This window comes from Lathyrus oleraceus, chromosome 1 (genome assembly GCF_024323335.1).
Source record: "Lathyrus oleraceus cultivar Zhongwan6 chromosome 1, CAAS_Psat_ZW6_1.0, whole genome shotgun sequence".
Lineage (NCBI taxonomy): Eukaryota > Viridiplantae > Streptophyta > Magnoliopsida > Fabales > Fabaceae > Lathyrus > Lathyrus oleraceus.
The window spans coordinates 157,916,668-157,940,256 of record NC_066579.1 but is presented as its reverse complement, the minus strand read 5'-3'; the positions used below and the strand labels follow the sequence as shown (position 1 = coordinate 157,940,256).

The 23,589-nt window shown below is 37.0% G+C and overlaps 2 protein-coding genes and 2 non-coding genes across 12 annotated transcripts; 1 reads left to right on the top strand and 3 right to left on the bottom strand.

The window, feature by feature from the left end:
- Nucleotides 1-13,320: 13,320 nt before the first annotated feature.
- LOC127123831 (uncharacterized) lies at nt 13,321-22,382 on the bottom strand. 9 transcript variants are annotated; one of them, XM_051054044.1, is made up of 8 exons: nt 22,287-22,382; nt 22,123-22,224; nt 21,947-22,040; nt 21,736-21,857; nt 14,194-14,326; nt 14,048-14,115; nt 13,765-13,960; nt 13,321-13,638 (listed from the first exon to the last, which is right to left on the bottom strand). In XM_051054044.1, the coding sequence occupies exons 4-8, from the start codon at nt 21,814-21,816 to the stop codon at nt 13,535-13,537; spliced, it is 582 nt and encodes a 193-aa protein (XP_050910001.1). In that variant the 5' UTR covers nt 21,817-21,857; nt 21,947-22,040; nt 22,123-22,224; nt 22,287-22,382; the 3' UTR covers nt 13,321-13,534. The 9 variants fall into 9 exon arrangements, with proteins under 9 accessions (XP_050910001.1, XP_050909998.1, XP_050909983.1 ...); XM_051054041.1 differs by having other exon boundaries at nt 21,736-22,040; nt 22,287-22,376; XM_051054026.1 differs by lacking the exon at nt 22,287-22,382 and having other exon boundaries at nt 21,952-22,040; nt 22,123-22,274.
- Nucleotides 14,735-14,807, bottom strand: TRNAR-UCU (transfer RNA arginine (anticodon UCU)). The gene has a single exon. It is a non-coding gene; the product is annotated as a tRNA-Arg (tRNA).
- On the top strand, nt 15,592-16,353 carry LOC127123871 (uncharacterized). Its single transcript, XM_051054051.1, has one exon. It carries the CDS (start codon nt 15,736-15,738, stop codon nt 16,276-16,278), a length of 543 nt encoding a protein of 180 aa, XP_050910008.1. The 5' UTR covers nt 15,592-15,735; the 3' UTR covers nt 16,279-16,353.
- On the bottom strand, nt 22,282-22,354 carry TRNAR-UCU (transfer RNA arginine (anticodon UCU)). The gene has a single exon. It is a non-coding gene; the product is annotated as a tRNA-Arg (tRNA).
- Nucleotides 22,383-23,589: the final 1,207 nt, after the last annotated feature.

Sequence of the window (23,589 nt, the reverse complement as noted above, 5' to 3'; positions counted from 1 at the left end):
CCAAAAAATAAAAGTCTTATAACAAAAGGATATCTATTGGTGTTTTGGCCATTTGAAAAGTCTACTAGAAAGTGGAAGTAATAGAAACGAGTATAATAGGTATAATTTCTCTTCTTTAGAAATCGACGATTTCACCTAAGAGAGTTTTATTGACAACGGAGATCAATCTGACGGCTGATCCTGATTCTGATCCATGCTACACTTCATATAGTTTTTAGTTATCCAAATCCTGAGAGGAGAAGCGCGACATTTTTTAGTTATCTAAATCCATCTTCATTCACGCATAATTTTTCACTCTTTTACTTACTTATGTGTGGAGTGCTAACCTTGCTGGTCATCACCATCTCCTTCACATCGAAAAAAGCTCGAGTTAATTGTAACAAACACCATTTCATCAATTCACCGATCAATTATGGTTTCACTAGGAACATTAGTGCCACATGTGGGAATTAAAATTTGACTACACTCATTTTCTCACTTAGATCTCCTCCATTAGAAGTTTAGCTCTCATCCTTCAGAAGTTCAAATCTCCAATATTAAAAGTGCAAATATCCATTTCTCCATCAAATCCTTTCTTAGATCCATTGACTACGGTGACACCGTCGTTCAATGGTAAGTTGTTATCGTCGCTGCTTAAGCTGCCAAAGACCAACATCCTCTTTGTTAAAGAGTTGATGATCTAGTCTTGGTTACATCTTTATCTGATCCTTCGTGGCAAAACCTCGTTCCATCTATGACAAACCAGGGAATGTTACAGCTTCTTCCGTACCCCGGATCTGCCTAACAATTTGACAAAGTTGAGCCTTCCTACAAACTTCCACCGATTCTTGTGATGCATGAATAGGAAAAACTTTTTTGCTTCCCAGTATTATAGGTTATCCTCAGCATGTAGGGAGAAAATGATATGTTGAACATTATTTACAACATGGTGTAACAACAGAGTTCACAAGCTCTGAAAAAAAAGGCTATTCATAATTGAAGAAAGCCAACAACATGTTTACCCAAAATGCAACACGGTGCAAGAATCCGCCCCCCAAGAAACCTTTATTAAAGCGGGGACGTCATAAAGAGAAGTTCCAAGATCATCAGGTCGTCATCACAATCAAAGACACCTTACTCCTTATCCTGACCATGAAGGGGAAAATGACAACCATACTCCCTAAGAGCTTCGTCTTCCTCACACAAGAGAGAGATACGAAGAAGATGCTCCACCCCTGGAGCAAAAAAGAAATCCCATGTTTGCCCGCATCCTCGAGAGAAAAATTTATAGATGGTTAGAGAAACATCTCAAGCTTCAAAGCTATGATGGGACTGGGAATCCAGAAGAACATGTTGAACATGTGGACTATCAATTGGACCACTGCCACACCGACGAGGTTGTAAAGTGCAAGGTCTTTGCACTAACTCTTACTAGATCAACAACAACCTGGTATAAAAGTCTCATGGACAAAAGCATAGATTTGTAGAGCGGCCTCTACGAAGCCTTTACTATCCACTTCACTGCTCGTAAGCACCAAACCACTAGGATGGTCATCCTCAGCGTGATTACTCAGAGAAATAAAGAAACCATGTGCGGTTTGTAACACCCTTCTAAAATTACCCCAAATATTTAATTAAAACAACAAATATATACATCAGAGTAAAAGTGCAATTAAGGGTGTCACACAAACACTTCACACCATTCACCATAATAACTGTCATGCTCTTTTATTAATTCAAAACATAAAGCATTTGCACAATACGCAGCGGATAGAAATCAAATCAATCATGCAAAACATGTAACACATTACATGTAAAATTATTCAACAAGGTAAAACATCCCGTCCCGATGTTACATCTATCAGAGCATGACCCACTAAGGAGACTACACTAGACTCCAAGCACTAGCTTCTACTCAATCACTGCTCGTTACCTGAAACATAGTTGTAAGGGTGAGTTCCTCAATCGATATAATAAGCATTATAAAATATCATGTAATGCTAAGTAAATAACACATTAATCACCCTAATCATATCACACATTCGGTAACGGCAACCTCCACTCAAACATCATAATCATGCTCAACATAAACATCAAAACACACGTATAATATTGGAACACATCCATTCATATTATACACAACATACATTATGCAATGAGACTCCATGCATGCGGTACCGACTATTCGTGAACATATAGTTCAACCTCACCGATCAAATCCAGATACGGCTACCAAGCCCACTAGTCCCACTCATTTGAGACCTAGTGACTCACTCACTAATTCCTCACCATGGGAATTAGCTACCACCCCAAGGGCCATGCTATGCACGCTAATTCACCTAGCATGCAAACATCAACAACAGTCCATAATGACTAACTCACTAATTCCTCACCATGGGAATTAGCTACCACCATACAGGCCACAATATGCATGCTAAATCACCTAGCAATGCAAAATCATCAACAATAATCCACAATGGACATATGCTCACACTCTAAGCCATAAACAGTCCATTCACAATTGCATACATAACATATACATTCACAGCATTATGCATTGTAAGAACAAAAATTGTTCTACAACAGATTCCTTGATTTTGATGATAACAAAGGATGAAACCAAAAATGGCACCCTAACGAAAAGTTTCTAAGTGTGCAGGATTCTAAAGAAAGAAGGAAGAAATTTGATGATGTCATCAGATACAAAACAAGATCAGATACAAAATATCAAATGATCAGAAGCATCTGAAGTGGAAACAATGTCAAGAAGTTCTAACTCTGAGCAAAACATCAAAGTATCAGAAGCATCTGGACAAGTAGTAAGCTCTAGAAGTTTTGACTCTGAACAAAGGTTTGTCTAACTTCAGAAGCTCTTGGCACTATCTGAAGAATTCCATCAGAACTCAAAAGAGATTAACATCAGAGGCAAGATTTCAAGATTCTCCAGAAACACAAATACTCTGAGCATGGAATTACTAATCATGAAAGAGTAACGTTTAAGTCAAGAAAAGATTTGCAAATGGATTTCCTAATTGAGAAAGAGACGTTAATCTCCAACTTCAATAAAGAAAATACTACTTGTGGTAAGTAGTCATTTCAGAAGAAAAAGTCATCCTGCATTAGCTAATTATGTGATGGCGTAACTTCATCTCAATATCCACCAGTTTCAACTACTACTTCAACGAATATATAAATAGGCTGCAAATCAACTTTGAACGACAAGCAAGCCAACAAGCCAAAATTATACTGAAACACCAAGTCAAGAAAAACACTCATTCTCTCTAAGATCTTCACGAAGCTTTTGCTTATAACGTGAAAAACTCTTGTTCTTAATACTGTAATATTTGCTTTCTTAGAAGCACTCTAGATTACATAAATCTTTCATTTATTGTTTGTTGATTTCCTCAAGTGACTTAGTGTAGTCTGTAAACTTGAGAGGACTAAGAGATTTTTCTCTTAGGCGTTGTTTGTAATCTTTCAAGATTAGTGGATTAAGTCCTTGTTGAAGGCGAAATCACCTTGGCCGGGTGGACTGGAGTAGCTTTGTGTTATAAGCGAACCAGTATAAAATCCTTGTGTGATTTTCATTTTGAAAAGCGCTTATTTTTCCAAACAATTCAAACCCCCCTTTCTTGTTTTTCTCACCTTCAATTGGTATCAGAGCTCCGGCTCTGTTATTGATTTTCTAATCAAACACTTAACCGTGTAGAGAGATCCAGTACGAGAAAAACAATGGCCCACTCAAATGAAAGAGATTCTTACAATGCTAAGCCTCCTGTTTTTGATGGAGAGAAATTTGATTACTGGAAAGATAGAATCGAAAGTTTCTTTCTGGGTTATGATGCTGACCTCTGGGACATAGTCACAGATGGATATACACCTCCAGTCTTAGAAAATGGAGCTGAAGTTCCCAGAAACAAGATGTCAGAAGATCAGAAACGTATCTTCAAAAATCATCACAAGGCCAGAACAATACTTCTAAATGCTATATCATACAACGAATATGAAAAGATCACCAACAGAGAGACAGCCAAAGATATACTTGACTCTCTGAAGATGACCCATGAAGGAAACTCCCAAGTCAAGGAGACGAAGGCTCTGGCGCTTATCCAGAAATATGAAGCCTTCAAAATGGAAGATGATGAAGCTATAGAGGCTATGTTTTCCAGATTTCAAACTCTTATTGCAGGTCTTAAAGTGCTAGACAAAGGATACACAACTGCAGATCATGTTAAGAAGATAGTCAGAAGTCTGCCAAAGAAATGGAGACCTATGGTTACTGCTCTGAAGCTGTCAAAGGATCTGAACAATATCAGCCTTGAAGAACTTATTAGTTCTCTCAGAAGTCATGAGATAGAACTAGAGGAGGATGAGCCTCAGAAAAAGAACAAGTCCGTAGCGCTAAAGTCCAGATCTGAAAGACGGAAACCTGACAGAACCAAAGCTCTCCAGGCAGAAACTGAAGATACTGACGATTCTGAACCAGAAGACTCTGATGATGAAGAAGAGTTGTCCCTACTAACCAGAAGAGTTAAGCAACTCTGGAAAAAGAGGAACAACAACTTCAGATGACCAAGACCCAGAGGGGATCGATCAGAGTCAACTTCAAAAGGTAAAGCTAACAAAGATATTACCTGTTATGAATGTAAAGAAACAGGTCATTACAGAAATGAATGCCCCAAGTTGAAGAAAGACAACCCTAGAAAAGAAAGCTTCAAGAAAAACACCTTCAGAACAAAGAAAGGACTGATGGCTACCTGGGATGATAGTGAATCTGGATCATCAGAATCTGACTCTGATGAACAGGCCAACGTAGCACTTATGGCTACCACATCCAGCAGCTCAGATGAAGAGTCTGAAGAGGTATTTTCTGAACTTTCTCGATCTGACTTAGAATCATGTTTGTCAGAAACTCTTACCTCTTACCAGAATTTAAAACAAGCTGAACGAGAAAGGAGAAGTTGTCAGAAACAAAGCACGACTGGTAGCTCAAGGTTATAGTCAACAAGAAGGTATTGATTATAATGAAACTTTTGCTCCAGTCGCGAGGTTAGAATCTATTCGTCTTCTTGTATCTTTTGCTATTAATCATTCTATTAAATTATATCAAATGGATGTCAAGAGTGCATTTCTTAATGGTTATATTTCAGAAGAAGTGTATGTCAATCAACCTCCAGGCTTTGAAAACTCAAATTTTCCAGAACATGTTTTTAAACTTAAGAAATCCTTATATGGACTCAAACAAGCTCCCAGAGCTTGGTATGAACGATTAAGCAATTTTCTTCTGGAACAAAATTTTATCAGAGGGAAAGTTGATTCTACACTCTTCTGTAAAAACCTTAATAATGATCTCATGATATGCCAGATTTATGTTGATGATATTATTTTTGGTTCTGCTAATATCTCTGTTTGCCAAGAATTTTCTAAGTTAATGCAGGCAGAATTTGAGATGAGTTTAATGCAAGAACTAAAGTTCTTTCTGGGAATTCAAATTAATCAAACTCCAGAAGTCACGTACGTCCATCAAAGTAAATATATTAAAGACGTTCTGAAGAAGTTTGATATGACTGAATGCAACTCTGCAAAAACTCCCATGCACCCAACGTGCATTCTGGAAAAGGAAGAGGTAAGCAACAAGGTTTGTCAGAAGCTCTATCGAGGTATGATAGGCTCTCTTCTCTATCTGACTGCTACTCGTCCTGATATTCTCTTTAGTGTCTGTCTTTGTGCCAGATTCCAATCAGATCCTAGAGAATCTCATTTAACAGCAGTTAAGAGAATTCTTAAGTATCTGAAAGGAACTCCTAACCTGGGCCTGATGTATGAGAAAACATCAGAGTATAGACTCTCGGGTTATTGTGATGCAGATTATGCAGGAGATAGAATAGAACGAAAAAGCACATCTGGGAATTGCCAGCTTCTGGGAAACAATCTAATCTCCTGGGCTAGCAAAAGACAGTCAACTATTGCTCTATCAACTGCAGAAGCAGAATACATCTCAGCATCACTGTGCACAACTCAGATGCTCTGGATGAAGCATCAGCTAGAAGATCTACAAATCTTTGAGAGTAACATTCCTATCTTTTGTGATAATACTGCTGCTATTTGTTTAAGTAAGAATCCCATTCTACATTCCAGAGCCAAACACATAGAAATAAAACATCATTTTATCAGAGACTATGTTCAGAAAGGGATAGTAACATTGAAGTTCATTGATACAGAACATCAATGGGCAGATATTTTTACTAAGCCTCTAGCTGAAGATAGATTTCTTTTTATCTTAGAACATCTGAACATTAAAAATTGTCCTGAATGAAGTATGGCTCTGAAAATGTAAAATGTGACTCTGATGTAAACAAATGTACTTCTGCCTCTGACTCTGATACTTCTACCAAGTTAAGAAGATATCTGAGTTAGAAATCTTTAGAAACCAATCCTTTGGTATTCCTGAAGATCAGATACATCAACACGTGGAGCTCTAAGCGTCTAACCCTAGAACTTCTAGACAGCTGTCAAAAGAAATCAAAGGTCAGAACGTTTGAAATCTCCTAGAGCAGTGTGCGTACTATTGGGATTAGACATTCATTTATTAGCTGTAATCATTTTCCCCCCAAACGTGCTATTTTGATTTTTGTGCTAACGCTGGAATGTGTGTCGTTTTGCATGTGTTTTACTTAGAGTATATAAACACTTTTCTCACATTTCACACTTATCACTCTCACTCACTCTAAAACCCTAAACCCTTCTCTCAAGCATTCTCTGAAAGTTCTTCAATCTTCATCTTCTTCTTCACCATGGACGCTCAACAACAAGAAGTGTTTAACTTTTCACAACAAATGGAATCAAGTTCTACCGCTCAAACCTCAAACACTCAAACTCCAACCGTTACGGGCGTCACCATAACCCCTGTTTACAAAGAACCTCACGTTCTTGACCGAGAACGCCATATCAACCTTTCAACTCCTTTTGAAGGTTTGGATGTGTTGTGCGAATCGCTTGTTGATTTCGACAACCTAAGAAGAAATGGCGTTGATCTAACTGGAGAACTTCGTCAACAAGGGTGGGAAAACTATTTCCAAAGGCTTTATGGTCCTATTTACCCACTTCTTGTCAAGGAGTTCTGGAGACATGCTGATGCAGATGACAACTTCATCGTCTCATATGTTCTGGGGGTGAAGATTGTTATTACTGAAGCGTCTATTGCTTCCTTGTTGAACATGGAGCAAAGTGGAGGAAAAAGGATTTACAACATTCCTCCTAGGTCAAAGCGCATCACTGAAGTCATCAACCCAACAATCTTCAAGCCCAACGTTGAAGGAAACCCTTCTAAGAACAAGGAGCTGCACCAGAACCTCAGAGTGTGGCTGAAGATTATTCTGGGAACAATTCACCATCGTCCAGCCTCTAACTCTTCTGATTACATCAATGCAGACCAGAAATGCATTCTGTACTGCATTCAGAAGGGTATAAAGATCTGTCTCCCTGCTCTCCTCTTCAGATATCTGAGAGATTCAGTCAGAGAAACCAGAAACAACATGAAGCCCAGATCCTACATTCCTCTGGGAAGATTGCTATCTGACGTCTTCATTGAGCATGGACTGGTAGACGAGCTGGAAAAGACCAAGCTGATGGATGATCTGGCAATAGATGTGGGGAAGCCTCTGAATGCCAGAAACCTCAAGAGTATGGGGATAATCAAGAAAATTCAAGTCAGGCCAACTCTGGATACATCCTGGGATAGTTTGAAAGATCAGAGGAAGATGCCTCATGGCCTTGCCAGATTCTTCAAGAATGAACCCAGAGACGCTGTAGCTATCTATCTTCATCGTCTGCTGGAAGAAGGTGTTGACGTCTCTGATTTCAGCCTCGATGACTGTCTGGACTCTGAAGAAGACTTCGTCAGATACAAGAGAGGTCTTTCTGAAAAGAAGGTAGCATCTCAGGCAAAGAAGGCCAGACTCGGAGAAACTTCTGGAAGCAAATCTTCAGCGCCTCTGAATATCTCTACTGGTAAGTCTGTTCCTCTTGTTACCTCTAATCCTCTAATGGCTTCCTCTAACCCTCTCTCTTCACAACCTATCTATACCACCTCTGATATTTCACCCTCAATCACCAGAACCTCCCAACCTACACCAGTTCTAAATATAGCCCGTACATTCATACCTCCCTCTGAACCTAAACTAACCCACCAAAGCACTTCATCTTCATCATCCTCAGCACCAGAATCACCCCCATATGTTTCCCTCTCATCTGACCCAGAATTTTCTGACCCTGATTCCCCAACCATAGCCACAATTTATGCTCATAGACTTGCTTCACAACAAACACAACCACAATCTGAAGCAACTTCACCTCCACCACAACAAACAACCACCATACCTTCTGAAAACCAACCCTCTGACCATCCCACTTCTGATATCAACCCACCAAACATCTCCGCTGAACCAGAACCAGAATCTGAACCTTTAGATTTAAACCCTCTTTATGCTTCACCCCAAACATCTGAACCTTCACCAGAAGCAGAATCTGAACCCCAACCAGAATTAGAATCTGAACCTCTCACTTTAAATCTCAGCCCTCCAAACTCTCCACCTCACACCTCTGAACCAGAACCTGAACCTGAACTTTCTAAGCCTACCCTTAAGGAAGCCATCTTGATGATTGCAGAGGCTTCAGTTCAAAAGGTCGATTCTCTGGTCTCTAACTCTGAAATCAGTGATGATCCTGAATCTGTAAGGACACACTGGAACAGAGTCATTGGCTGGATGACATCTGAGGCCTTTAAACTGAAGGGCATCTCTGAACAAGTCAGAAATGGCTACATCAGAGATGCTGAGGCAAGACTCCAGGAGAGACTTGCCAGAGAGGCTGAAGCCAAAAGGCTGGAGGAAGAGAGAATTGCCAGAGAAGCAGAAGAAGCAAGAAGGATAGAAGAAGAAAGACTTGCTAAGGAAGCTGAAATCCTAAGGGAAAAGGAAGCTGAAGCAAAGGCTCTGGCAGATGCAGAAGCCCAAGCTGTTGCTGAAGCTGAAGCTCAGCAAGCTCTGACTCTGGGGGAGTCATCTTCTGTGATTCCTACGGTTCTTCAGACTCTGAAAGAACTCAAGCAAGATCAGAATGAACTCCGGGCCAGAATGGACAAGCAAGATACTGTCAACGACAACATCCAGAATATGCTTGCAATGCTGCTTCAGAGAATGCCTCCGCCTCCGAACCCTTAGGCACTTAGGATTTATTTTTTGCTTGCCTGTTGTCTTTGTTTTTGCTATCTCTCTGACTATGATGTTTTTCTTGTTGCCTTTGTGCTTCTATCTATGAATTCCAGTTTTTCTCTTTATTTATTTTCTCTTTACTTATTTTCTACTATGTCTTTTTGATTCTGACAAAAAGGGGGAGAAGTAATTATTAGCTCTGATGAAAACATTGTCTAATACCTTAAGCATTCTGCAACATATTTATTTTTTTTAAAAATAAAATTTATCTAACCTGCACTTAAGAAATTGCAGAAAGTTTCAAAAACCTCTGTACTTAAGAAACTCTGGTAAGAACTTCTGAACTCCCTAGCATTATCTCAGGGGGAGCTTCTGTCTATCTGATCTAATATTATTCATGTTTCATCTGCTAATTAAGGTTGTTTTGTCATCATCAAAAAGGGGGAGATTGTAAGAACAAAAATTGTTCTACAACAGATTCCTTGATTTTGATGATAACAAAGGATGAAACCAAAAATGGCACCCTAACGAAAAGTTTCTAAGTGTGCAGGATTCTAAAGAAAGAAGGAAGAAATTTGATGATGTCATCAGATACAAAACAAGATCAGATACAAAATATCAAATGATCAGAAGCATCTGAAGTGGAAACAATGTCAAGAAGTTCTAACTCTGAGCAAAACATCAAAGTATCAGAAGCATCTGGACAAGTAGTAAGCTCTAGAAGTTTTGACTCTGAACAAAGGTTTGTCTAACTTCAGAAGCTCTTGGCACTATCTGAAGAATTCCATCAGAACTCAAAAGAGATTAACATTAGAGGCAAGATTTCAAGATTCTCCAGAAACACAAATACTCTGAGCATGGAATTACTAATCATGAAAGAGTAACGTTTAAGTCAAGAAAAGATTTGCAAATGGATTTCCTAATTGAGAAAGAGACGTTAATCTCCAACTTCAATAAAGAAAATACTACTTGTGGTAAGTAGTCATTTCAGAAGAAAAAGTCATCCTGCATTAGCTAATTATGTGATGGCGTAACTTCATCTCAATATCCACCAGTTTCAACTACTACTTCAACGAATATATAAATAGGCTGCAAATCAACTTTGAACGACAAGCAACCCAACAAGCCAAAATTATACTGAAACACCAAGTCAAGAAAAACACTCATTCTCTCTAAGATCTTCACGAAGCTTTTGCTTATAACGTGAAAAACTCTTGTTCTTAATACTGTAATATTTGCTTTCTTAGAAGCACTCTAGATTACATAAATCTTTCATTTATTGTTTGTTGATTTCCTCAAGTGACTTAGTGTAGTCTGTAAACTTGAGAGGACTAAGAGATTTTTCTCTTAGGCGTTGTTTGTAATCTTTCAAGATTAGTGGATTAAGTCCTTGTTGAAGGCGAAATCACCTTGGCCGGGTGGACTGGAGTAGCTTTGTGTTATAAGCGAACCAGTATAAAATCCTTGTGTGATTTTCATTTTGAAAAGCGCTTATTTTTCCAAACAATTCAAACCCCCCCTTTCTTGTTTTTCTCACCTTCATGCATACCATCATACATCTTCAACACATGTATCAAAACATCATATCATGTCAAATAATTAATCACAGTATTAGCACACTCCACTAATACCTATACTGCTCAAAACAGCGGGAATTAATCCCTATTACATCATACGCCAATATAGGCCAAACACCAATTATGCACACATTATTCAAATATTAATTTTTCACTTTTCCAACAGTGTTAACCGGTTAACGCCCTGGGTTAACCGGTTAACGCAACACAGAACACGCTTTCTGGCAAAACTCAACAGTGTTAACCGGTTAACGCCCTGGGTTAACCGGTTAACGCAAGCAAAACAGCAATATTTCACAATTCATAACAGTGTTAACCGGTTAACACCCTGGGTTAACCGGTTAACGCAAGACAGAAAGCTGTTCCTGCGCTAACACGAAGCAGAATGCAGAATTCTCCGCATTTTCCGCTGTTGGAGGACTTCCGGACCTCCAATTCCGATTCCGTAAAAAGCTATACGTTCGGGAAATCACAACTCACACAAATACAGATTCAATTACAGCTTTAACACAACTTATCCAACACAATTTTTCAGCATTCAACATCCCAATTAGGGTCGATTCAACGGTTTATCACTACCCATTACATGTTAACCCATAATACCCATTAAACGACGATAAATCCCCCTTACCTGAGTTAATCCGGCGAATCTTTAAGCTTCAAGCTTTTCTCTTCTCCAACCTTCTTCCTCTTGCTCTGTCTCTTTGCCCTTTTTCTCTTTTCAGCCGCTTCTCTGCTTTTCACGTAAAACCCTCTTTACCAAAATGAAACTCTTTTCTTATTTCCAACTTATATACTTTCCAATAATTATTATTCCAATAATAATAATAATAATCCAAAAATTCCAATTATTTAATTAAATTAATAAATATAATATTAACTTAAATTAAATAATTATCTTATTTTTATCGGGGTGTTACACAGTTACATTCACAACTTTATTAAAGTGGCAGTGACCATGGGGGGCAAGAAGACATATTGAAGTGCTTGATTTTCGAAAGATAATTGAGGTCGGAGACTCAAAGAAGCCCATAGTTTGAAAGATTTACTAAGTAGGGCACAACCTTATTAATATAATGAGGAAAAACTCTTGGACATGGGAATTAACCAAGGATCGAGGAACATCGGGATTAGTCAGCCACTAGAGAGTGATTTCGGTCGACATAAATAAGAAAGAGAACACAGACCCTGGTCAAGATTTGACTACTACACTTTCTTGAATACTTTAATGAATTTTTTTTGGAAGGAATGTGCAAGCACAGAGTTCAATGAAGTCTGGAAGAAATGTGCAAACACGGAGTTCATTGAAAATTTGGAAGGAATGTGAAAAATTTGGAAGGGAAAAATACCCAAATATTTATCAACTACAAGTCAATACTCAATTTTAGGATATGTATTCACAAACCAAACCCAAATCCATAACACCTTAGCAGAGTTTTGGCTAAATAAGTTTATGTTTGTATTTTTAGTTCTTTTAAATTTTGCAACTAACTTATTCTCTTTCTTATTTTTTTATTAACCTTTTTGTTTGATGACCAATAGGTGAGAAAATTATTTGAATAAGGGGAAAAATTATTTTTGAAAGAAATAATTTGAGTTATCGCGAAATATTTTTAAAGAGATTGCATCTTTAAGGGAAAAAACTCACATACTTTGGCATATAAGAGAACATCTTTCTACTTTTATTTTGTATTTCATGCTACAAAATTGTTTTAAATAATGAAAGAAAACAAATCTATATTAGAGGAATGTAGAAGGAAACTTTGGGGTTGTCTCTAGCACCATTTCTTCTAACTGAAGCAACAAGGTCAACTTCATTTGGCACCAGTTCCTATGACCAAAGGAAAATACTCCCCATAAACATTTAAGATCAAGTGAAACTTATTTCAAATACTTCCTTTCAAAATTTAAGCATGTCTATTGAACTTATTTCATACCCTCACTTTTAAAAGTTATTTTGTAAGCATTCAAACACTTTAATTCTAAAGATGTAATTTAAGTCATACTTTTTGTGATGTAAATCTAAGGTATCGTTGATTGGATACACCTTAATGGTTGTAATCAATTTACAAAGGGAAGTGCTTAGTTGTGACAAATACATCAAGCATGGTTATGAACATATTAAAATACATGCAAATGAATCTCAATTCAAAAATAAATAAACATTGTCTAGGCAACCACCTTTTTCATCTTGATTTATGACTTAAATTGTGAATTATTTAACATTCTATCAACTTAGGTTTTTCTCCTTATGTACTATCTTTTCCTGTTTTAAGGAGTAAATCAGCACGTTTCATTAATAACCAGAGACACGATACAAGCAAGGGAATGATAATCAAATAGTAGGATGAAGGACACGATCAACAAATTCTTTACGACCAAATTAAAAAAATGACATGGAGCGACACTATTTCTCATTTAAAAGTATCACATTTTTATTGATTATATATCTTTATGGTGCATGATAAGATTCACTTCACAATTTGAAAAATGTTTCTTTATATTCAAGATTTTAAATCTCAATGACGATGGTGGTTGAGGTTATCAAGAAATGGCATCAATATGAGATATAATATCTTAAAATTGTTAGAGCACAAACAATCCTTTAGATTTTCTGTCCTGAGGAACAAGAACTAGAAACTTAAAGAAATGACAATGCATCAACCAATACCTTCAAGATAAAATATAGACTAAATAGGTATCATTGTGAATCTACAAATGCTAACATCTACAAAATTAAGGTATTATATAGGAATACTATATCAATCATATTTGATTTTCGGGCTGTGAAAAGAACTCCTTTGCTTTATGAGCTACCTCTGCTTCCAAAATTGCTTCTTGAACCATGTCAGATCCTTTCACATCAGCTCCTAATACAACCAAAGCTTGTTTCAATTCAGATATCATTCTAGAGCAAATAAAAAACGCTGCATAAAAATCACTATAACATAGTATGCGATGCAGATAACAGACAATCATGATTAAGTTATTATTACCACCACGATTTGGTAAGAGTCCAGTACTTTCAGCGGAAACTGGCATGACAATAAGCTGCAAACCATCTTTAATCTTCTCAACTTCAGCACTACTTGCCAATGAACCATTCTTGATGGAAGGGGCCTCGGCCAACCTGGCATAAGTAGTTGCTTTGCTTTGCATATTGAATGAATTGGATGGCAATGGAGTTGAATCCTATAAATAATTAGACGTGTAAGAAAACACGCTCCCTAGAGGAGTCCATTCTATAGAATTATTAGTTTCTGTATGTGGTCTATAAACCTTGGTAAGAGACGATATTGAGAGATTCACCCCAGCACCTTCCGATATCCTGTTGTTTGCATATCCACCTACAGCCGATAACACGGTTATACAAAATATCGGCATCAATACATTTCGATTAAATCGTGCATCAATGTAAACAATACCATTTAAGATGGATGGCTGGTCGAGATTATCAAGCCTGCGAGTTAAAGGGCCAGGATTTATGAATGATAGACTTCGAACTTCATGTTGAATAGCATCTACTTGTGCCATCATATCCCGAAGTTCGTTATGAAGCTAAAAGGCAGAATAGAATATGTGATTAACTAGATTGCCATTTTCAATTTTCTTACAATGCAACGATGAGTTTACCGAGTTTTAGTACGGACAGAGATATCCATATGAATTATAAGTTTGATAAAAGAAAGGGAGAGTACCTGGCGAGCTTGAGATTGCTGTATAACAAATCCAAGGTGTCCCCGGGCCAATTGTACATATGTAATAGCCCGGCCAGCCATCCTCCCAGCTGTTCTGGTTATGATTGGCAAATCCTTTGGATCTATTGCACATTGATTTCCCGGTTAAACAATTTAGATCTATTAGTACTAAAATTTCGATATGATAAAGATAAGTAAGAATAGCATGAACCAAACCAAGCAGAGCCGCAGTGGCTCCCAACAATAAGAAAAATTAAAAATAAACGAACACACCTGGTGGGACTCGAACCCACAATCGCTTGATTAGAAGTCAAACGCCTTATCCATTAGGCCACAGATGCTCCTAATTAAATTGTGCTATGCATGCAAATTTATTTTCACATTTGGTTCTCAATCGAAGAAAAATTGGAGAAAAGCAACAATGAGTTCACCCCATAATTTGTTATGGATACATTTGTTGTTACGTGGTTACATGAACGTCGGGAGGAATAATGATCCATTTTCTGATTTTAAAAGATAAATGAATTGCAACAAAAAAAACAATTGCATAAAGCAAAGAAAAAAATGGCAATTATAATCTCTTCATATCTCATGTGATAGTAATTTACTTGTATGGTGGAGGGGTCCAATGTTCAACCATAGGATGAACTTAAAAGATTTATCTTTAAGAAAAGTTTGATTTTTTTTTATGTTGGTATTGGTTAAAAAATTTAAATAAAAAAATATTTATGTTCAATGTATTAAATATATATAATATTTTATAAAAAATTTAATTATTTATAGTTTTAGTGAATTGAATACAAATAATTTTAAAAAATTTATCTTTTTAATTTTTAAAATAATGATTAACTTATCTTTTTAATTTCTTAAAAAAATGTTCCTACATTAGTTAGCATTTCTTTTAATGTTTGATAAAATAACACTGTTATTAAAATATTTTATAATGCACCTAGTAAAACCTTTAAATCATTTAAAGAAACTTTTATAGTTATTTTTTCATTTCTCCTTTTTTTTAGATGACAAGCCTTGATCCAAACTTGCAAGCAAGGTATTTCTTGAAGCATCAAAATCAAAGTTACTTAGAGAGCAAACTAATTCCTAATCAGAAAAATTATTGCCTCTTCATCACGTTTTTTTCTATGAATTCAATGATCCCACACAACCACCAAGTCCAAAACCTACCACTTTTTTCCCTTCCACAACTCAACATGCATATTTTCCTTTAAAGCCTACAATTTCATCATTCATCATAAAAAGATTGGATTTTTAATGGGTGGTCAACAAAAGAAGATTATGGGTTTCAAAGTTTCTCATAAGTCTGTAGGGTTTGACCTTATGCAGAACTGTGATCTTCCTCCACCTTCCAAGGTTTTTTTGGGTTCAGATAAAACGGTGATATTATCTATGAATAAGGTCTGTAATATTTCAGGTAGAGAAAAAGGACGAGATAGCATACACCAGCTCGAAAATGATGATGACGAAAAGGATAAAAGAGAACTTCTTAAGGCGCTGAAAGCATCTCAAATACGCGCTAGAGAGGCAGAAAAGATGGCGGCTATCCTAAACAAAGAAAAGGATGGTCTCTCTGTTGCTTTGTTGGAAGAGGCCATGCAGTTGTTTGCTTGTCGCCAAAGGGTGAGATTGCTTGAGCTTCAAGTTTTGAACCTGCAGCAAAAGCCAGCAATGTTGATGCCTGCAGAGGAGGAGGCTGTAGGATTACCCCATGAAGAAACAGTTAGTGTCTCATGGGTTCTGGCTTTGATTTTTTCATTGGGAATTGGGGTTGCCACTGCCCTTGCTTGGGGTTACTAGTCCTGCTGATATTGCAGATATGTAGTTGATACATGAAAGAAAGACAATCTGCATATACAAATTTTTGTATCATTATCTGTTTTTGTTTATTTACTGCAACAACATGATTGCCAATCTGTGCAACAGTAATGCCATTTTAGTAGTATAACTTGAAGTGTCTTAATAAATTTAATGATATGAACAGTCGAAAAGGACCCAAATGATGCAAACTTATATTAAAGAAATCTCGTGTACAAGATGGGTACAGAGTAGTGCAGAACTGCTATTATATATACATTAGTTCACATCTTTGCATTTTCCAACGCCTATGCACATAATATTATATACCACTATACTAAACTTACAATCACCACACAAATAGCAATTTATATGGATAAGTGTATAGTTCTCATATGATCATAACATTCATCACTTTCTAAAAATATTTCCAAGCAAACCCAGCAGACATGTTTTCCGCACTTGCACTCAATGTGATTGCACCCATCAACCTTTTCAATTATTTGCCCACAAGCAGAGCAGCTCTTGACTTGTTCTTTCCCTTTACACCACTCCCTCAGAGATGTGATCTCTGGGTCATCTTTAAGCTCCCGGTATCTCTCGCATGAAACGAATGGATGATACTCTAAGTGGCACTTGGTACAAGTGTCTGAATAACATGCTCCGCAAGTAAATGGCTCACTACCTGTGTCGGGATCTGCAACTCGATAAATTGAGGGGCAGTCGGGAGACGGGCAAAACCTATAAGTTCCTGAACTCGAAGCTACAAAAGCTCGCAAAGAAGCCCTGAAAAGTTCATCTAACTTGTCATTTGACAGGAGAGTTCTGAAATCTGTAAGCAGAATAGGATCTCCACAGCCCGTGTGAGCACAACATATTGGGAAACTGCCTTGGTTTCTTATAGCAGATTCACACTGCTCAACCAGACACAACCGGCAGAACAAATGACGACAGCCTTCAAGTTGATATCCATCCTCAACCTCACACAAGCAAACTGGGCAACTAGGTCCTGTGTCGAGTCTCTCAACTAAATGAATGCTTGAACACGCAACCTCCAAAGTTATTTCCTCTACTCTTGGTTTCAACTCCTTGTTACCATTGAGAAAAATTGCCTGTTGGCGTGTGTTAAGTTTGAGATCAGCCCCAGGTACCTTCTCTTTTAGCCCTTGAAGATCTGGCCCAAAAGTCTTAACCACTTGTTTCATCAAGTCGGGAGGTAGGTCCCTCCCTCTCAGAGGGATTACTAACTGCTTTTCTTCATGGAGGGAGAGTAGAGATTGAATTAACTTCTGCTGAGCCAAAGCAATCTTTTCTGGTGAACCAAAAATTCTTAAGTTCAGGCTGGGCCAATCAAAAACTATGTATGTTTTGGTCTCTTGCTGTATGGAGCATTTAAGACTAATGCCCTCTCTGGACAAAATGAGTTGTAGAGCTGCGGGAGGAAGGCTTCCATGGTCAATGAGTTTTCCTCTCGACAGTTCTTCCAGAGGTCTCCTAACTTCTGCCACTGTCTTGGTGGCATTGGCTGTTATCTTCAGTCGGTGGGAACCATTAGCAGTTCTGTTTAGGTTCCACTCAAGACCTAACCAAAAACGATTCATTGTCAGCAGTCAAAAAAGATGCAATAGATGACATGACAGAAACTAACAACCAAAAATAGGGCGATTTATTTTGGACAGAAATATTCTTAAAACACAACTTCAAAATACAGGGCCCTTTTTTATAATTGCTACCAAAATTATTAGTTTCCATTTTACAAGAAATTCCAAAATGAAAGTAACTATGTACACGCCCTTAAATTGTGTCCATCTTAAACAATTAGTGCCTTAAATCCACATCCTTACATATAATACACCAACTGCTAAGAAACAAGTAAAATAAGGGACCAAAAACAAAAAAACAAAAACTACTGCTCACTTCTCTCGTTTTTCCAACCTGTTTTCTTTGGGAGGGAAGGGGTGCAAAAAAATACTGCTGAAGCTTAACTGGATATAAGTTATTATTTTATAAAGAAGAAACAACACAATTGAACAAAATACATGGTGAAAGTCAACATTTTTTAGGGGGAATATTAAGTTGCAGCCATGTAAATAAAAGGCTCGGCTTTTGAAAAAACATCAACAGAAGAATTACAAGCATCTATAAAAGAAAATGAGCATAATGATGAAATACCATTTAAATTGTTGAAGTTTGCAAGTATTTTTTCCAATTGTTCCGCAATCACGTGATACACTGGTGCAGGAAATATCAAGGAGCTATGAAACAACTGTTCACACATTATCTTTTGCCATGAAAGACATCCGGGTAATACCTTTCCTTCAATTTCTTCCAAAGCTTTAGCTGCTTCTAAATGTAATCTTCCATCAAAATTAATTAAAGCTCTCATGTAAGAATCCTTTGGCTCAGGTGGAAATACCTGAACACGGCAAGAACTAATATGAGGGTCTACCTTGGGCATTAAGGGGGAAATTACTTTAAAGAGTGCCTCTTCGCAGGCACTGCAGGGTGGATTTCCAACAGCCTCTCCCCTCACCACAAAAAAGTCCAGAATCCTTCTACTTGTAGCATTTCTTAGTACATCCAAAATTTCTGTTTCTTGAAGCTCTCTGTCAAGCCCACTTATCATAATACCGTCCATTGACTTATTACTAGGTGCACAACGAACATACCTCCCTCCAATTGCAAGGTTATAAAAATCTCTCAACATGAAATTGACATCATTTTTATCACATATAACTATGCCAAATCCTCTGCTAAGTCTGCGAGGCCAGAAAATTTTTGCTTTAACTTCAGGAAATAAAAATGTTTTATCCCCTCCCATAGCTGATTGTGAAGGAAGTATTTTCAAGTTCGAGCCGCAAAACTCGTCTCCATCCAGCTCAACGGCTCTTTTGGCAGCATCAGGGGACAAAAATGTTATCTTGCCCCACTTTTCTCTATCTGGAGGATCCTTCCCCATTCCTTGGAACTTGTACACAGCACATATAGAACCTGAGGTATTCTTTTCAAAAAACATCAGGAGCTCCTTGTCATCAATTGCATTTATGTTTGAGTGATACACATCAACACTCAGGGAATGCTTCTCGAGTTCCAGATGCTTTATCTCAGCACCAGACCCAAACAAAGCCATAGGTGATGCAGAACCAGACCCGTGATACAAACATTTTTCCATACATTCTGTGCGTAACCTCTTTTTCTCGTATTCTAAAACATCACTCACCAACATAGTAGCTGTATTCATATCGTGTGAAGCGGCATATAACTGGATGAGATTCTCGTCAACGTTCACTTCAACAAAGATTCTTTCATCCAAACAAGCTTTCCTAATACGTGAAACATGACCAAGCAAATTACTGTTGGATTTCCCACAAAATCTTTTGAGAAGAATAGTGCCAAAACCAGTCAATGTCTTAGTTTGCAACTTCCGTTCTTCCATCTTGGATACATCAAACGAGGGAGGGGGTTGAAGGTCGTATAATGATTGAAACTCAACAGCACTAACACAGACCAGATATTCATTAGACACTGAGAGAAGGTCACCGAAAACCACCCAACTAGGCTTCTGAGCAAACACGAGCAAGGAAGAAGATGGATGCAGTTGAACATGTTGTCCAGTTTGCGCTACTTCATAACCAAGTTGATTGCGTCCAGAAAACATGGCTACATTTTCAGAAAGTGAGGCCAGTATAACCTTTTTCATATTCTTATCATGAACAGAAGGTGTATGAGGATCCCAACGCCAGTAACTTGGAACAACAAAGCCATGTTCACGCTCTAGAAAAGATTCTAACTCGAAAACTGTGTCTTGGCATCTCCTCATAGATTTAGCATTGATGCTATTTTCCCAAAACCACTTATTCCTCCTCTCTTGAGGCAGAGCCTCCCATTCTTTGTACACAGAGAGAAGTGTAAAAAGGTCACCATCAGAATGGCAAAATTGCACTTTGAGACAATCAGATCTTTGCTTATCATCTTCATTACCAAATCTGCAAAATATGTTACTAGCATTGGGCATCATGGCAGCAAGGACAACACCTTCTCTGCCCAGAGCAAGTTGGAAACAGCCAAGAGACACGATACAAGCAAGGGAATGATAATCAAATAGTAGGATGAAGGACACGATCAACAAATTATTTACGACCAAATTAAAAAAATGACATGGAGCGACACTATTTCTCATTTAAAAGTATCACATTTTTATTGATTATATATCTTTATGGTTCATGATAAGATTCACTTCACAATTTGAAAAATGTTTCTTTATATTCAAGATTTTAAATCTCAATGACGATGGTGGTTGAGGTTATCAAGAAATGGCATCAATATGAGATATAATATCTTAAAATTGTTAGAGCACAAACAATCCTTTAGATTTTCTGTCCTGAGGAACAAGAACTAGAAACTTAAAGAAATGACAATGCATCAACCAATACCTTCAAGATAAAATATAGACTAAATATGTATCATTGTGAATCTACAAATGCTAACATCTACAAAATTAAGGTATTATATAGGAATACTATATCAATCATATTTGATTTTCGGGCTGTGAAAAGAACTCCTTTGCTTTATGAGCTACCTCTGCTTCCAAAATTGCTTCTTGAACTATGTCAGATCCTTTCACATCAGCTCCTAATACAACCAAAGCTTGTTTCAATTCAGATATCATTCTAGAGCAAATAAAAAACGCTGCATAAAAATCACTATAACATAGTATGCGATGCAGATAACAGACAATCATGATTAAGTTATTATTACCACCACGATTTGGTAAGAGTCCAGTACTTTCAGCGGAAACTGGCATGACAATAAGCTGCAGACCATCTTTAATCTTCTCAACTTCAGCACTACTTGCCAATGAACCATTCTTGATGGAAGGGGCCTCGGCCAACCTGGCATAAGTAGTTGCTTTGCTTTGCATATTGAATGAATTGGATGGCAATGGAGTTGAATCCTATAAATAATTAGACGTGTAAGAAAACACGCTCCCTAGAGGAGTCCATTCTATAGAATTATTAGTTTCTGTATGTGGTCAATAAACCTTGGTAAGAGACGATATTGAGAGATTCACCCCAGCACCTTCCGGTATCCTGTTGTTTGCATATCCACCTACAGCCGATAACACGGTTATACAAAATATCGGCATCAATACATTTCGATTAAATCGTGCATCAATGTAAACAATACCATTTAAGATGGATGGCTGGTCGAGATTATCAAGCCTCCGAGTTAAAGGGCCAGGATTTATGAATGATAGACTTCGAACTTCATGTTGAATAGCATCTACTTGTGCCATCATATCCCGAAGTTCGTTATGAAGCTAAAAGGCAGAATAGAATATGTGATTAACTAGATTGCAATTTTCAATTTTCTTACCATGCAACGATGAGTTTACCGAGTTTTAGTATGGACAGAGATATCCATATGAATTATAAGTTTGATAAAAGAAAGGGAGAGTACCTGGCGAGCTTGAGATTGCTGTATAACAGATCCAACGTGTCCCCGGGCCAATTGTACATATGCAATAGCCCGGCCAGCCATCCTCCCAGCTGTTCTGGTTATGATTGGCAAATCCTTTGGACCTATTGCACATTGATTTTCCGGTTAAACAATTTAGATCTATTGGTACTAAAATTTCGATATGATAAAGATAAGTAAGAATAGCATGAACCAAACCAAGCAGAGCCGCAGTGGCTCCCAGCAATAAGAATATTTCTCCATATGAAAATCCCAGCATTGTTGAGTCTTGTTGTGTGAGTTTTCTACTGGAGTGGGGTTAAGAAACGAATGTTGAGAATTGAATGAAAGCTTGAAACCTAAAAAGGTAAATTGAAATTAACAGAATACCTGTGGTGTCAATTGAATGGCCGGTAAATTGCTTTTTTATTGCGACAATGAATAACTCCGGCGGCTATTTCAACTGGTTTTCGACGACTCTGGTTTGCGAGACTAAAAAACGAGAAAAAGTTAATTGTGATATAGTAAAAGAAATAAAAAATAAACTAACACACCTGGTGGGACTCGAACCCACAATCGCTTGATTAGAAGTCAAACGCCTTATCCATTAGGCCACAGGTGCTCATGTTAAAATTGTGCTATCCATTATTTTCATACTTGGTTCTCAATCGAAGAAAAATTGAAGAAAAGCAACAATGAGTTCACCATAGAATTTGTTATGGATATATTTGTTGTTACATATTCTGCACTTATTCGTGGTTACATGAACGTCGGGAGGAATAATGATTCATTTCCTGATTTTAAAAGATAAATGAATTGCAACAAAAAACAATTGCATAAAGGAAAGAAAAAAATGGCAATTATAATATCTTCATATCTCATGTGATAGTAATTTACTCTTATGGTGGAGGGGCCCAATATTCAACCATAGGATGAACTTAAAAGATTTATCTTTAAGAAAAGTTTGATTTTTTTTATGTTGGTCTTGCTTAAAAAATTTAAATAAAAAAATATTTATGTTCAATGTATTATATATAATATTTTATAAAAAAATTAATTATTTATATTTTTAGTGAATTGAATACAAATAATTTAAAAAAAATTATTTTTTTAGTTTTTAAAATAATGATTAACTTTTTAATTTCTTAATGTTCCTACATTACTTAGCATTTTCTTTAATGTTTGATAAAATAACACTGTTATTAAAATATTTCATAATGCACCTAGTAAAACCTTTTAAATCATTTAAAGAAACTTTTATAGTCATTTTCTCATTTCTCCTTTTTTTAGATGACAAGCCTTGATTAATAAAACTAAGTAATATTTAAGAATTCTAATTTTGGTGATTTATATGTTTCATTTTATTTAATTAAACTAAGTACCACTTCGATCTAAATTTTCTATTTTATATATGTGATTTTTTTAAATAATTTTTTTTCCAATTTAAATACTAAAATAATTAATTTTTTAAATTAATTACTAAAATACCACTTGGCGCATCCAATTGTCATTCAAAGGAGGCGCACATGAAGCTGGTCCATGCTTGCAATGCCATTGCCCTCAGACGCCCATGCATCTGGCGCATGTATGTGTGCTTGTGAGTCTGTGCCACATGCATTGACGCATGCATGTGCCACGTGTGTGGCGCCTAGGGCATTGGTGCATGCATGTGTGTGTTCACTATAAATACACTGTGCATCTCCCATAATTTTTCACATAACTTCTTATCCTCCTTTCATTTTCCTTCAATCTCCTTCAATTCTATTTTCTTCAACCATGTCTGAACACTCATATTCACAAGAGAAATGTCGATTTAATCTTTTCAGCAGATCATCATCCGATAAAGATTCGACTTTG

Excerpts from the sequence above, each read along its gene's own strand:
- LOC127123831 (XM_051054026.1), bottom strand. The coding sequence starts at position 22,012 with ATGCTGGGATTTTCATATGGAGAAATATTCTTATTGCTGGGAGCCACT. Across the intron at positions 21,858-21,951 it reads AGCCACTGCGGCTCTGCTTG|GTCCAAAGGATTTGCCAATC; the intron begins GTTTGGTTCATG and ends AATGTGCAATAG. Across the intron at positions 14,116-14,193 it reads CCAGCCATCCATCTTAAATG|GTGGATATGCAAACAACAGG; the intron begins GTATTGTTTACA and ends TATCGGCTGTAG.
- LOC127123871 (XM_051054051.1), top strand. The coding sequence starts at position 15,736 with ATGGGTGGTCAACAAAAGAAGATTATGGGTTTCAAAGTTTCTCATAAG.